This window comes from Eublepharis macularius, chromosome 2 (assembly GCF_028583425.1).
Source record: "Eublepharis macularius isolate TG4126 chromosome 2, MPM_Emac_v1.0, whole genome shotgun sequence".
In the NCBI taxonomy this organism is placed as follows: Eukaryota; Metazoa; Chordata; class Lepidosauria; order Squamata; family Eublepharidae; genus Eublepharis; species Eublepharis macularius.
In genome coordinates, this window is record NC_072791.1 from 153954205 (window position 1) to 153967815 (window position 13611).

General features: G+C 43.5%; 1 protein-coding gene and 1 pseudogene across 1 annotated transcript; one reads left to right on the forward strand and one right to left on the reverse strand.

Annotated features, from left to right (window-relative positions):
* Positions 1 to 1216: 1216 nt before the first annotated feature.
* LOC129324592 (tubulin alpha-1D chain) lies at positions 1217 to 8751 on the reverse strand. Its single transcript, XM_054971918.1, has 4 exons — positions 8684 to 8751; positions 7864 to 8086; positions 6120 to 6268; positions 1217 to 3521 (listed from the first exon to the last, which is right to left on the reverse strand). The coding sequence occupies exons 1-4, from the start codon at positions 8684 to 8686 to the stop codon at positions 2538 to 2540; spliced, it is 1359 nt and encodes a 452-aa protein (XP_054827893.1). The 5' UTR covers positions 8687 to 8751; the 3' UTR covers positions 1217 to 2537.
* Positions 8752 to 12111: 3360 nt separating this feature from the next.
* LOC129324593 (DCN1-like protein 5) lies at positions 12112 to 12879 on the forward strand (annotated as a pseudogene).
* Positions 12880 to 13611: the final 732 nt, after the last annotated feature.

The window sequence follows — 13611 nt, forward strand, 5'->3', positions numbered from 1 at the left end:
TATTCTGAAAAAAAAATGGATTTGTTCTGACAATATAAAGTTGGTACTCACAGTTTTTACTAGAATAAACGTGTTAGTCATCAAGGTGCCACAAGACACCTTTTATTCAAGATGTTGTTTGCTCTCGGGGTTAATATATTTGCTGCTAGTCCCACTTAAAAACACATCTGAAATCTCTTTACTTTGTGGATTAATCTAATCCTTGGAAATAGGAACACCTGCTACCATCAACTCTGGGTAAAAAAAAGTAAACGTCTTTACTGGGTATATTCCACTCAGTCCTGCTTTCTGAGCTTCTAATCCAGTGTGTGGGTGGTGGGGAAATCATTCCATAAAAAACAAAAAAAACAAGATTTTAAACCCATGTCTATCTAGGCAGGTGGAATTTAACGGAGAAGCTTTTGGGGTTGTTTTCTATGGTAGGGCTGGGGTTTTAAAACCTCTGCATAAGACAACATAATGGCAGAACGCTTTCAGAGAGCAAGTTACCAGTCCTAACCTATGTCAAGAAATCTCCTCTTGGTTGGTATTGCTGCTGCTTCACTTCCTGTTTCCATCAATACCTACTGCTTTCTTGATCCTTCAAGCTCCAAACTCTCCTACCTCCCCTTCTTTCTACACTTCAGTGCTCCACATTAGTATTTGATATTCCTCCAGTTTCTTAAATGCCACAGTGTCTGACTATACCTTAGCTCATCCAGAGATTGCCCGTGTTCTTTAGTTCCACCTGATGGCTTGCTGGGCACTTACTGTCCTGAGGGAGATCAGAGCTCATCGGCACCCCACAGCTGTTCCCTTCCCATTGGCTACAGCAGCCAATGGGAAGTTGAGAGTCATTGTGACATCAGAACTTCCTGCTTTCCATAAGGATGTGAGAGGGGATGTTTCAGCATCATTTTGTGAGAAGGAATGTCTTCATGATTTGGCAAAAATATAAGAAGTTTATGGGGGGGGGCAAGGCCCATGTGGATTGTACCAGCAGAAGTGGTGAACCCAAATATGTATTATAAGGGAGAAGATTGGTTAACCTACAAAGAGTTATTATGGGCTGACAGCGATACCTTTAAAATAAAAAGTAAACAGTTACCATTTGAGTATGGTTGGTTACAATATAGACAAATTAAAGATGTATTTGAATCTGACAAAAGAAAAGCGGGTTTCAGAACAAAAAATACAGAATTAGAAGAAATTTTGTTTGGAAAAGGAACAAAAATGATTTCTAAAATGTATAAAATTTTATTGAAATGGTACGCACAAGATGAGGTAGTTAAAACACAAATGGTAAAATGGGCAATAAACTTTAAGAAAGATGTTACAATGGAGAATTGGGAATTTTTATGGAGGAACACACTGAAGACATCTATATGTAACAATTTGAAAGAGAATGGATATAAGATGATCTACAGATGGTATTTAAAGCTGAAAAAATTAGCAAATGCAAACAGTGACATGTCAAATAAATGTTGGAAGTGTAAAAAACATGAGGGCTCTTTTTACCACATGTGGTGGACTTGTGATAAGGCCAAAAAATTTTGGTCTAAGATTTATATGGAAATGAGGTCAATTATGAAATGTAATTTGTTGAAGAGCCCGGAAATGTTGTTGCTAGGACTAAATATGCAAAAAGTAAATATGGGAGACTGGACACTGTTATTTTATATGACTGTAGCAGCAAGAATATTGTATGCACAATACTGGAAACAAGAAGACATACCAGAAGTGGAAGAATGGATTCAAAAATTGTTGTACATAGTGGAGATGGACAAAATGACGAGAAAGTTGAGGGAGCAAAATCCAAATGAATTTCTAACTGATTGGAGGAAATTTAAGGACTATCTGGAAAATAAGTGGGATGTGAGAGGACAATTGTGGACTTTAGAGAACTACTAAGAGGTGTGGAGAATGTATATGAACTTTACCTTTGATAATAGGGACTATAGTGTGAATAGAGGTAATGATAAGAAATAAAGGGGTTCTAGTGCTGTTGGAAGTCAAAAAGGGAAAAGGGGGAGGGGGGAGGGATGGGGGGGCATATATATCAATTTGAAGGGTAAATGAAATTGTATATTTTAAAGGAATGTATGTTAACCCATTCGATAAAAATGACTTTAATAAAAAAAGGATGTGAGAGGGGGAAAGTCCACATAAGGCCATTTGTTTGGGAAAGTGTGAGTTAACACCTTATTTGCTAACTTTTGGTTCATGTAGTCCCAATCTCACTTTTAACTGCTGCCATCCAGGCATTTTAATTCGATGAAGTGTCAACCAGAATTACAATTCACAGGGAGCTGGGCAGTTGTTTTCCTTGAATCAGACCTCCCAGGTGTCACAATGTCATTTGCCTAAGAGGAAGCTGTAACCTTATGGCATTCAATGTCTTTCTTCTAACAGGCCAGATAGGTAAAGAAAGGTTGTTTAAGTAGCAAGTCAGTAAACAAAAAAACCACAAATTAGTGACATTTATTTTGGGAAGAGAATCCTCAAGCACTAGAGTAATGGAAATATTTATTCCCATACACCAAGCGGTCTTGGTGGCACTAATACTCATCACCTTCTTCTTCTTCTCCTTCTCCCTCAATAGTATCTGTTCCCACCTCTTCATAATCCTTCTCCAGGGCAGCCATGTCTTCCCGTGCCTCAGAGAACTCCCCTTCTTCCATGCCTTCCCCCACATACCAGTGGACAAAGGCCCGCTTGGCGTACATTAGGTCAAACTTGTGGTCCAGGCGGGCCCAGGCCTCAGCAATGGCTGTGGTGTTGCTCAGCATACACACTGCCCGCTGCACCTTGGCAAGGTCTCCACCAGGAACCACAGTGGGGGGTTGGTAGTTGATGCCTACCTTGAAGCCTGTGGGACACCAATCCACAAATTGGATTGTGCGCTTTGTTTTAATGGTAGCAATAGCAGCATTGACATCCTTGGGCACCACATCACCTCGGTACAAGAGGCAGCAGGCCATGTATTTGCCATGGCGGGGGTCACATTTCACCATTTGATTGGCTGGCTCAAAACAAGCATTTGTGATCTCAGCCACAGAGAGCTGTTCGTGATAGGCCTTTTCCGCAGAGATGACTGGGGCATACGTGGCCAGAGGGAAGTGGATGCGTGGGTAGGGCACTAAGTTGGTCTGAAACTCTGTCAGGTCTACATTGAGAGCTCCATCAAAGCGCAGGGAGGCAGTGATGGAGGACACAATCTGGCCAATCAACCTGTTCAAGTTTGTGTAAGTTGGGCGTTCAATGTCTAGATTCCGGCGGCAGATATCATAGATGGCTTCATTGTCCACCATGAAAGCACAATCTGAGTGCTCAAGGGTGGTATGTGTGGTGAGGATGGAATTGTAGGGCTCCACCACAGCTGTTGATATCTGAGGAGCAGGATAAATGGAGAATTCCAGCTTGGACTTCTTGCCATAGTCAACAGAAAGTCGTTCCATCAGTAGAGAGGTGAATCCTGAGCCAGTGCCTCCCCCAAAGCTGTGGAAGATGAGGAATCCTTGGAGGCCTGTGCATTGGTCAGCCTATGGAACAGGAAAGATAGCAAGGAAGTAAATTACAGAGTGGTAGGTTGGGGGGGTCCTCTCGAGTTTTGCTTGATCTTTCTTTCTTTCTCTGACTTCCTTAAGGAGACCCATCATTAAGTCTCTGAATTAGAACACTAGAATTTAGTAGTATCCCTGATTAGATGGGAAGAATCCTTTGTTCTAGCACAGTCTTGCATTCCAGTGGATTTGCTACTATGCATTTAGATGTCTCTTTTTATTCTCTCACACACCTCCATTCTCTTCTTAACGTACTGGCCATAATCCAGTTAAAGTTAATTACAATTAAATTAGTCATGATTAATAAGCTGATCCTAAGTATATTATTTGGAAGTTAGTCCTTCTAAGGTCAATGGGGTTTGCACCATGTAAAAGTGCAGTAAATCACACATTGACATTCAACAGGATTTATTCTCAAATGTGCACAGGATTATGGCATAAATCCCATCCCATTACTTTCAGTGGAATGTATTGGATTGTGCCTATTTTCTCCCTTCTTTTTTGTCAATCACAGATACCAATTCACTGGAGCACATAGTTAATCCTAAATGTAGTCAGTTTACTTGCGCTATCAATAGGGCTTTTTTTCTGGGAAAAGAGGTGGTGGAACTCAGTGGGTTGCCAGCACAGGGGGCAACTCCTGGCGGGAGGTGGTGCCCTGGTACCACATGCGCATGCACAAAGTGCACGCATGCTTCTGGGACCGCGCAATGACGTCACTTTGGGTCAGCTGGAACAAGAGGAGTTTTTAAAATTTAAATCGCCCTCAGTGAAAATGGTCATGTCTGGTGGCCCCACCCCCTGATCTCCAGACAGAGGGGAGTTTAAATCGCCCTCTGCACCGTGCACAGAGGGCAATCTAAACTCTCCTCTTGTCTGGAGATCAGGGGGCGGGGCCACCAGACATGTGACCATTTTCAAGAGGTACCGGAACTCCGTTCCACCGGGTTCCAGCTGAAAAAAAGCCCTGGCTATCAACATTCTGTAAATACTCATTAATTTAAGTCACTTTTTTAATAGTATGTGATGTGCTGCTTCTTACGATACTGCTAGAATTATAAACATCTAGATGAGTAATATAATTAAACAAACTTGTTTTCATTTAATATCATATAGAAAAAGAGAAATATGTTTAACATTTCTGTCCCTTGTTTTATTCGTGCCTCAATATGCTATCCTGCAAAGATTCTGAAAATACCAGGCAAATACATCCTTGCCATACTTTTAGTGGTTCCATACATCATGGTCCATAGGTAAATGAGGCATGGTCTAGAAGATGGCCTCTGGACTCAAGAGAAGCAGAGGTTTCTCTAACCCATGTAACTAATTCAGCAATCATTCCAGGGTTTGCATTCTTTCTGTACTTCAAACAAATGATGATAGCCAATAATGTTGGGTTTCTTGAGACTTAGTATTAACAGGGTTACATCGTTTGCAGGGAAGAACATGATGGGTGTAGGAGCTTTGCTGGCTCATATGTGTGAGAGACAGAAAATAACAAACTTAGAGTCTAGTTAAGGTTTAGAAAGGAAATAAGAGTTCTTTATTGTAGGAACTTCATGTTCTGACAGGAAAGAGGAGCGGTAGATCTCTCTCTCTCTCTCTCTCTCTCTCTCTAGTCTAAGGATGGCACTGGATAGCAGGACACATCCTGCATCCATTGTCAAAGATGGTAAGGAGGGAGGATTGTGAATGAAGACTGTTGACAAAGAGAGGAAGATGAATGTGTCACCAGGAGGAAGGTTAGCAATCTACACATCAAAGGGTACTGCCAGGGCAGTAAAGATTAAACAGATCCCTGACCTCTCTGTAATTCTAACTTTCTGGTTTGTCCCCGTCTGAAATCTGAGGAAGGGACAGCATTAGATTTCCTCTTCTAACACTTGCAGTGCAATCCTATGCAGAGTTACTCCTGTCTAAGCCCACTGATTTCAATGGAGGTAAATCAGCATAGGATTGCACTTTCTGCTTCCTTATTTTTACCTCATGTTAACTCGTCTCAGGCAGATACTAAAGAGATGACCTGAGAGAGAATTTCAAGAAAATTGATATCCGGTAGCAGCAAATACCCTTATATTAAAGGCCAGTTGAGACATGGCCCTGTATTGGTTAGTCCATCAACCCAAGGATGGGTGGGCAAAGTGCATGTTATGTATCAGGAAGCTTTAACAATCATTTTTAAAATGAAATGCAGTTTAGGGAAGGGGCAACTTTGAGCAGAGGATCAAAAGGCAAGGGAAACTTGTCTCTGTTTCCGCTGGCAATTTTTCTACTCAACAGTCCCGCCCACACCATCCACCAGGTTTCTGGTGTAATTTTGCAAGGGGAGCAGAAACATCTTTCCACTAGATCAATGCTGGTTTCCACTGACAGATGACTACAAGGTTACAATTGTTAGAAACTTCTACTTGTCCAAGCAGAGACAGAGGCCATTCTATGTGCTGACCTTTCTCCTCGCTACTACTTCATAAGCCATTAGAAACAGAAGCACGTATGCTAGATGTTTATAGTCTCCTTCCAGATTCCAAGTTCACCCCATCCCTTCCCCATGTCTCCCATGCCATTAAATCCAGTTACCAGCTTCCGGATCCTGTCCAACACCAAGTCAATTATCTCCTTGCCAATCGTGTAGTGCCCACGGGCATAGTTATTAGCAGCATCTTCCTTTCCAGTGATCAGTTGTTCTGGGTGGAAGAGCTGACGATATGTGCCGGTCCGAACCTCATCTAGAATTCATAATACTCAGTAAGTCAACTTGTACTCTTTCTGCTATGCTCCTGACAGTCATCCTGAAAGTCTCCTCCTGTTCTTGTGAAATTTGTCCTCTGTTTTTCTATATCTGCAAGGATGTCTCTGGTCCAAGACCAAGGCTCACTAGAAACTGGGCTTCATGGTTATGGGCGGGATAGTCATGATCCTGATTTTCCTACAGGCCAGATCAGCCGGGGATCATGGAGGTTTTTTACCTTTCTCTGAACATAGAGCAGGGGTCACTGGAGGAGGTGAGGAGTGGGGAGGTAGCTGTGAATTTCCAGTATTGTGCAAGGGGTTGGACTATATGTCCAAGCCCTTGCACATATAGTCCAACCCATCTTAGGGTCCCTTCCAGCTCTATGTTTCTATGATCTGAGAATCTTTCCAAGAGATACTGAGAGTTCAGAACTAACTTCCCAACACACAAATACAGAGAAAGGATACTCAGGCATGAACCAACACAAGCAAATTTACTAGAGAAAAGCCATGAACGCCAGCATTGCTTTCAAATTGTTCTCTGTCTGTTGCTGGCACTTTGAGCCACACTTCTGGAATGCAGCAGTTATTTTAAATTTACTTGTATGGCAACACCAAGCTCATAACAAATCTGAAATGGGTACCCTGTACCAAACTGGATGATTTTCTGCACCACTTTGCTACACAAGCAGACTTAATTCAGCCTGGTTTCATGTGGCCCAGATTCACGTATTGTGTTCAGCACAGGAAGAACACTTGCAGTGCACATCATCTCTCTTAAACCAGGGATGCAGCAGTGCAAGAGGACCAGTCCTTGGCCCGGCCTTAAACACCAGGAATGTACATGCCAGGAAAGTAATTGTTCCAGCAGACACATCAGTTTACTGTTTGGATCTGGATACTTCATTATACATCCGCTCAAAGCTGATACACAACAGAACTTCAGGGCAAAGCAGTCCTTCTCCTATGTCTAGCAACAAATATACTGGCACAGAGCCAATATACAACTGATGCACAGACTTTGACTATGCAGGTATTTCCTAAACCTGCTCATGCCCGTATCATAAACAATATAAAGAAGGAATCTGAGTTTTTGATTAGTTGTGGCTAAATGGTATAACTGAAGGAAACAGTTGGGGAAAGCCGATACTCAGCCCCCAGGTGCTCCTCAGGTAAGGCTTGAGTACAATTTCCTATAGGTGAAGTACTCCTGGGTGAAAGTATCTTCCTAAGGATTTTCAAATAGGAAGCCCTTAAATTGGCACGCATCATACCTTGTAATGATTTTCTATATCGCTGTGCTTTCAAGGGCTCTGAGTGTCATGGATTCCTGTAGTTTGTTTGTTTTAGACAGATTCAGACAGAGCTGGCATTAGGCAGGGTGGAACAGCCTGACTCAGGCAGCTGATTTGGAGGCGGGACCACTAAAGAACAGCAAATTGTTAAGTATTTGGTTTATTGTTCTATTTTTATCACCAGGGGGGTACTAAAATGACTTGAGCCCTCTATGAATTCAGAGAAATATGCTGCCAGAGGACACAGAGATCTTTCTTAGGTCAATCTGACCTCTCTCCTCTGATATGGCACTTACCAATTACAGTGGGTTCTAGATCCACAAACACAGCCCTAGGCACATGTTTCCCAGCTCCTGTTTCACTGAAGAAGGTATTAAAGGAGTCATCTCCACCTCCGATGGTTTTGTCACTGGGCATCTGCCCATCTGGCTGAATTCCATGCTCTAGACAGTACAGCTCCCAGCATGCATTGCCAATCTGCACACCAGCCTGGCCAACGTGGACAGAAATACACTCACGCTGGGAAAAGAAAGACAAATCAATCATTGTGTAGAAGCGACAGCAGCCTATGGCTACAACATGTTGCCACTTCCACCTGAGCATCCAAAGCTCCCTCACACTATTTCAGTATATACAATATTAACATTGCACATTCTTTAGACCTGAGGCTGACTCAAACAATGGACCAAGTTAGAAGGAAAAACCCAACAATTTCCCCACCAGCTTTCCCAGTAGTACTGATTCACTCCGTTATATGTTGGTTCCCTCCTCTCTTTTCTTTACCTTTAATACTCTGAAATACACCCCATCATAGAGATCTAAACACACTGGCATTCCCAAAGGAAGGGCTGTGGGATGGCAAGAAAGAAAAATGGAAGAGTAAGACTTTAGCTCACTCTCAGAGCAGGGGTGGTCTTCTTGGTTAGTAATTGGATGGGAGAGCACCAAGGAAGACCAAGGTTGCTATGCAGAGCCAGGCAATGAGATGCCACCTCTGTTAGCCTCTTGCCTTGAAAATACCAGCAGAAGTTGCTATAAATCAGCTACAACTTGACGGCTCTTTCTACCACCACTCCACCTTCTTCAGCATAGCTAACTAGTTCAGGCAAGACTCACCATCTTGCACCAGTTCTTCAACCCAGCAGTGATGAGCTCAGAGGACGAAGGACAAGAACAGAGGTGCTTTGCAGTGGCTGTTTTTATACTTTTCTAAAGTCCACCCCCATGCAAGTGATATATTTTGTTGTTAGAGACGGACACGGGGTAGCCCTTTTCTGAATGGTTTCTGGGTTACAGCCAGACTCAACACACACCAGCAGCAAAAGCAGAGATAGGCCCCCTGAGTCCTTGGTTACACCAAACAAATCCACAAACAGGACATGATGTGTATGTGTGGGTGTTGCAAGATCCCCAAAAGCTTCATGTGTGGCACAGAAATCTTGTTTAGCTAAGCTGCCTAGCAAAGCAAGTTCTGACATCACTGGGCTTAAAAGAAAAAAATTGGACACTTGGTAATGAGCTCCTCCATCATCTGCTATTATCTCAGCTAAACAAGTTAAGAGTAGCAAACAGAGGGCAAAAGGGGGGCAAAGGGGTGGGGGGAGACTGTGCAGGGAGGAGGGCAATCCAGGCTCTCTGTGGCAGAAAGTAGGAAGGAATGCCTCATCCCTCCCGCATCTCAACATAGTTCCCATGGTTGCAGCTTTGCTGAGAAAAGAGCAATGACCATTACGCAAATAAGGAAGAAACCAAGCCTGGGTCAGGGTCAAAGTCCTCTGCTTAATTAATACTGTCAGCTGTGCTCATGTGTGTGCCCCCTTGCAGGAGACGGGGTTACACCTGCATTGTTCCATCCTTACAGCATAATAATGGAGTACCAGCCCTCCCCCTTTCAGCACTAATATTTATGCTTATTGCTGGCAATAGTTGAGGGGGGAGACAGGTTTGTCAGGGCAATACAGAATGGGTTTGGGGTGTGTGTGTGCAGGGCCTCCCCTTGGTGACTGAAATAGAGACTTTGTAAGGTACTGAGTACAGCAGTGTTAGAAATATGCAACTACACTGTTCTCTCTCTTGGCTTAGTGCCTCCTTGTTGTTCAAAGTCCCTTTGTGTGGGCAGTCCTGTCACTAGAGTCACTTTGTGTGTGCATCATTCATGACCTCATGCTGCACACCCTGACATCTCTGTGTCCTGGCTGGTGTTTATATAGTGCTTGGGAGCATTGCAATTGGCCACAGACTTAGTCAGTATCCTAAGCGGCACAGATAATTGGGTGCGGGGTTGGTGGTTTGGGTGGGCACGTGACTTTCCTCCTTGCATCTGTCGGATGTTTATAAAATATGCTAGAGTGACAAAACATTGCACAATTGTTGGAGGCATGGCTGGGGGTGAAGGGGATTAGGAAGCTGACTGTTCTGCAAAGGGCACACTCTTAATGCCAGGCATTTCTATGCCAGCATAGAGGTTATATTATTTTATTTATAGTCCGCCATTCTCATTGAGATTCAAAGAGTGTAGGATTAATACGAACAACAGCTGGAACACTCAATAAACAATACAATAGTGTATGGATAGCAGAAATCTAAATACAAGGATCAATCTAAATACAGAGCCAAAACAGTGCTAAAATAAAACAAAAGCAATTTGACATAACATGTTAAATAGTACGGGAACTAACCAGAAGGAACGTACCTACATCAACAGACTGTGTAGGAAGAGACTGAACCCAGAAAAGACAGAAGTGATGCTGGTTGGTAAAGCAGAGATCTTGAAAGACATTGTGCTTCTGACCTTTGATGGAATTCAGTTAGGGTCGCCAGGTCCCTACCCTCCTGGCACTTACCTAATTATCTCATGCCGGTGGTGTGTTCAATCTTCGTGTGCATGCAAAGCGCGAGCACATGCACCCCAGAACCAGTGCGATGACATCACTTCTGGAAGTGACCTCAGTGCACTGGCCATGTGAGCACTTCTGCACTCTGCACGCAGCTGATTCAGGAATGCTCCTGTGGCCAGAAGTGATGTCACCGCACCGGCTGAGAGCACGAGCACAGTGTGCATTCCTGAGGTGCCTGCTGGTGGTGGGCAACCTCCAGGAGTTTGCCACCTCCCATCAATCACTGGGCACTTGGCTAACTCAGTATAACCCTAGTATAACCTAGGGTTTATACTAGGCCCAGCACTGCTGCTAGAGGGCTTGCTGGTGGTTCCCAATTCTGCAGTGGCACGATGTTCTTGCACTAAGAAGAGGGCCTTTATGATCGTGGTGCCCTCCCCTTTGGAATGCACTGTTGGAAGGCACTCGTGCTCAGTGGGACTAGTTGAGGTTTCAGAAAGTCTGTGAGGTCAAACTATTCTGGCGTACCTTTGCTATCTAATATTATTTTGTGAAGCAGAGCACATTGCTGTGCATTTTATCTACCTGCTATTTTATGTTATTCCCAGTATTTTATAGGCTGGGGTTAGGACTACAGTGTTTTAAAAATTGTATTAGGCTGTTGTTCTATTGTGATTTTGTTGAATATAATATATTTTTGTAATTGTGAACTACTTTGAGATTTTAATGGAAGAGAAGTGGTATAAAAATCAAATAAATAATAGAGAAGCAAGTAAATGCAGCTGTTAAAAAAGGTCTTCTCCCAACTCAGATTAGCCTGAAAGATGATCCCTTACCTTGATACAGCTGATCTGGCCACCTGGATTCATGCCACAGTAACATCATGACTACTGTAATGCACTCTTATGTAGGTCTCCCCTCAAAGTTGACTCAGAGACTCCAGCTAGGTGGAGCATTCATATTACTCCCATTCTGCAGTCACTGCATTGGCTTCCCCTCAGTTACCAGGCTTAATTCAAGGTCATGGCTATCGTATTCAAAGCCCTTCATAGCCTCGGCCCCTCATATTTGTGCAACTGCCTCTCCTCCTATGTTCTGCCACGGCAGCTTCACTCATCTGAACAGGACTTTCTGCAGATGCTGCCCTGCAGTTGGGCAAAATCAACAGTTGTACACATGCTTTTTCTGTGGTGGCCCCCACCTCATGGAATGACCTGCCTCAAGAGGTCAGGAAAGCTCCCACTCTCCTGGCTTTCCATAAACTATGCAAAACTGAGGGCTTTCTACCCAGATTATAGAGCTGTGTCATAAGAAATAGCTTAGAGAGATGCTTTGGTGGGGGGAACACGGACTGTATGCTATGCTATTGGGTACTGTCTGCAGATGCAGCTAAGCACTACTAGGGAACTTTAATTAATTAATTAATTAATTATGTATTGTTTCAGAAGATTTCATCTCTATGCTCGACTTTATGCTTGTTTTCAAATTTCCTGCTATGGCTCCCGCCTCCCCACGTCAGGGCGGCGCAACATGATCCTTCGCTTTCGCTGTTCCTCGCCAGCGTCCCCGCTGCCCCACCGGAGAGAAGCCGGGAAGGGGCCACGCAGACTCCGCCTCCTCCTCAGAAGGCCGGTGGGCGGCAGAGGCGCCCTTGGGCCCCGCGCGGGCGTTGGGGCGTGGCATGGCTCCCCCTCTGGAAGTGGGGAGATGCCGGTGAAGATGAAGCGCAAATCCTCGGGGCAGGCGGGGGACAAGACGGGCCCGAAGAAATGCAAAATCACCAGCTATTGTAGGTCGCACGCTTCTAGTAAAGTGATAAGTGGTGAGGACCATTTCTCAAGCAAAAAGTGCCTGGCCTGGTTTTATGAATATGCAGGTGATGATGAAGTTGTAGGGCCGGAAGGAATGGAGAAATTCTGTGAAGATATTGGCGTTGAACCCAAAAACATTATTATGTTAGTTTTAGCCTGGAAACTGGAGGCTGAAAACATGGGGTTTTTTACCAAGGAAGAACGGTTAAAGGGAATGACCTCATTGCAATGTGACTGCACAGAGAGGCTGAAAAGTAAATTTTTTTGCGCTCACAATTGAATGGCATTTCTGCATTTAAGAATATCTACAGATATGCCTTTGACTTTGCAAGGGATAAAATCCAGAGAAGTCTTGATATAGATACAGCAAAATCTATGTTAGCTCTTCTACTAGGAAGAACGTGGCCGCTGTTTTCAGTATTTTACCAATACTTGGAGCAGTCAAAATACAAAGTTATTAACAAAGACCAGTGGTACAATGTGTTAGAATTCAGCCGAACTGTCCACACAGATCTTAGCAACTATGATGAAGATGGGGCGGGGCGCGGGTGTTCTTCTTGATGAATTTGTGGAGTGGCAGAAGGTTCGCCAGGCATCATAGCAAAAGCAGCTCTGAAGAAAACGCTAGATCTGACATTGCACACCTCTACAAAAACGGAGTCAAAACCAGAGGTCCACCTCCTTATGGACTTTATAGTCATTTTTTTCCTTTTATTTTTAAAGGAAGCCTTGTTACATGTGAAACGGTCATTGAACCACACTTCTTCTGAGACTGAGAATTTGAAAAAAAATGTCTTAAGTTTCAATCATTTCAGAACAATAAACATTCAGATTTTTAACCATCTTTAAAAAAAAAATTCCTGCTACCATAACCTATTGTATCTGTTTCAATTAATATTCTGTTGTTTATTATTAAGACTGTGCTCAGTATAATAATATTTTTTGGTAGCTGTGTTAACTTGCTTCTCTAGCAGCAGCACTGGATCCAGTGTAATCCCCAGGCTCTTTAAATGAGCTGAACCCCATGGAAAGTGGGTAGCACAATGTCCTTCAAGATTTCTGCCTTCCCATCCAGCATCACTTACTTCTTGTCTGGGTTCAGTTTCAATTTGTTTGCTTTCAGTAATTTGACTACAGCTGTTAAGGAGTGACTCAAAATCTTTAAAGCTTCATCAGGAGACTTGGACAGTGAAATATAGAGCTGGGCATCATCTGCATATTGATGATATCATCATGGTGCCAGCACAGCACCACGGGAGCTTGTTGCTGGCATATCTCTAAGATATGCCAGTACAGGCCTTAGTCACCATCCTAAGCTGTTTTGAGCTGAGGCTTAGGACAGGGCTGTTACTCAGCCAAGCTGTGGCCATGAAGACTGTGATCAAATGAGGAAGGG

Excerpts from the sequence above, each read along its gene's own strand:
- LOC129324592 (XM_054971918.1), bottom strand. Across the intron at positions 6,269-7,863 it reads TCTAGAACCCACTGTAATTG|ATGAGGTTCGGACCGGCACA; the intron begins GTAAGTGCCATA and ends TATGAATTCTAG. Across the intron at positions 3,522-6,119 it reads TGGACAGGATCCGGAAGCTG|GCTGACCAATGCACAGGCCT; the intron begins GTAACTGGATTT and ends CCTGTTCCATAG.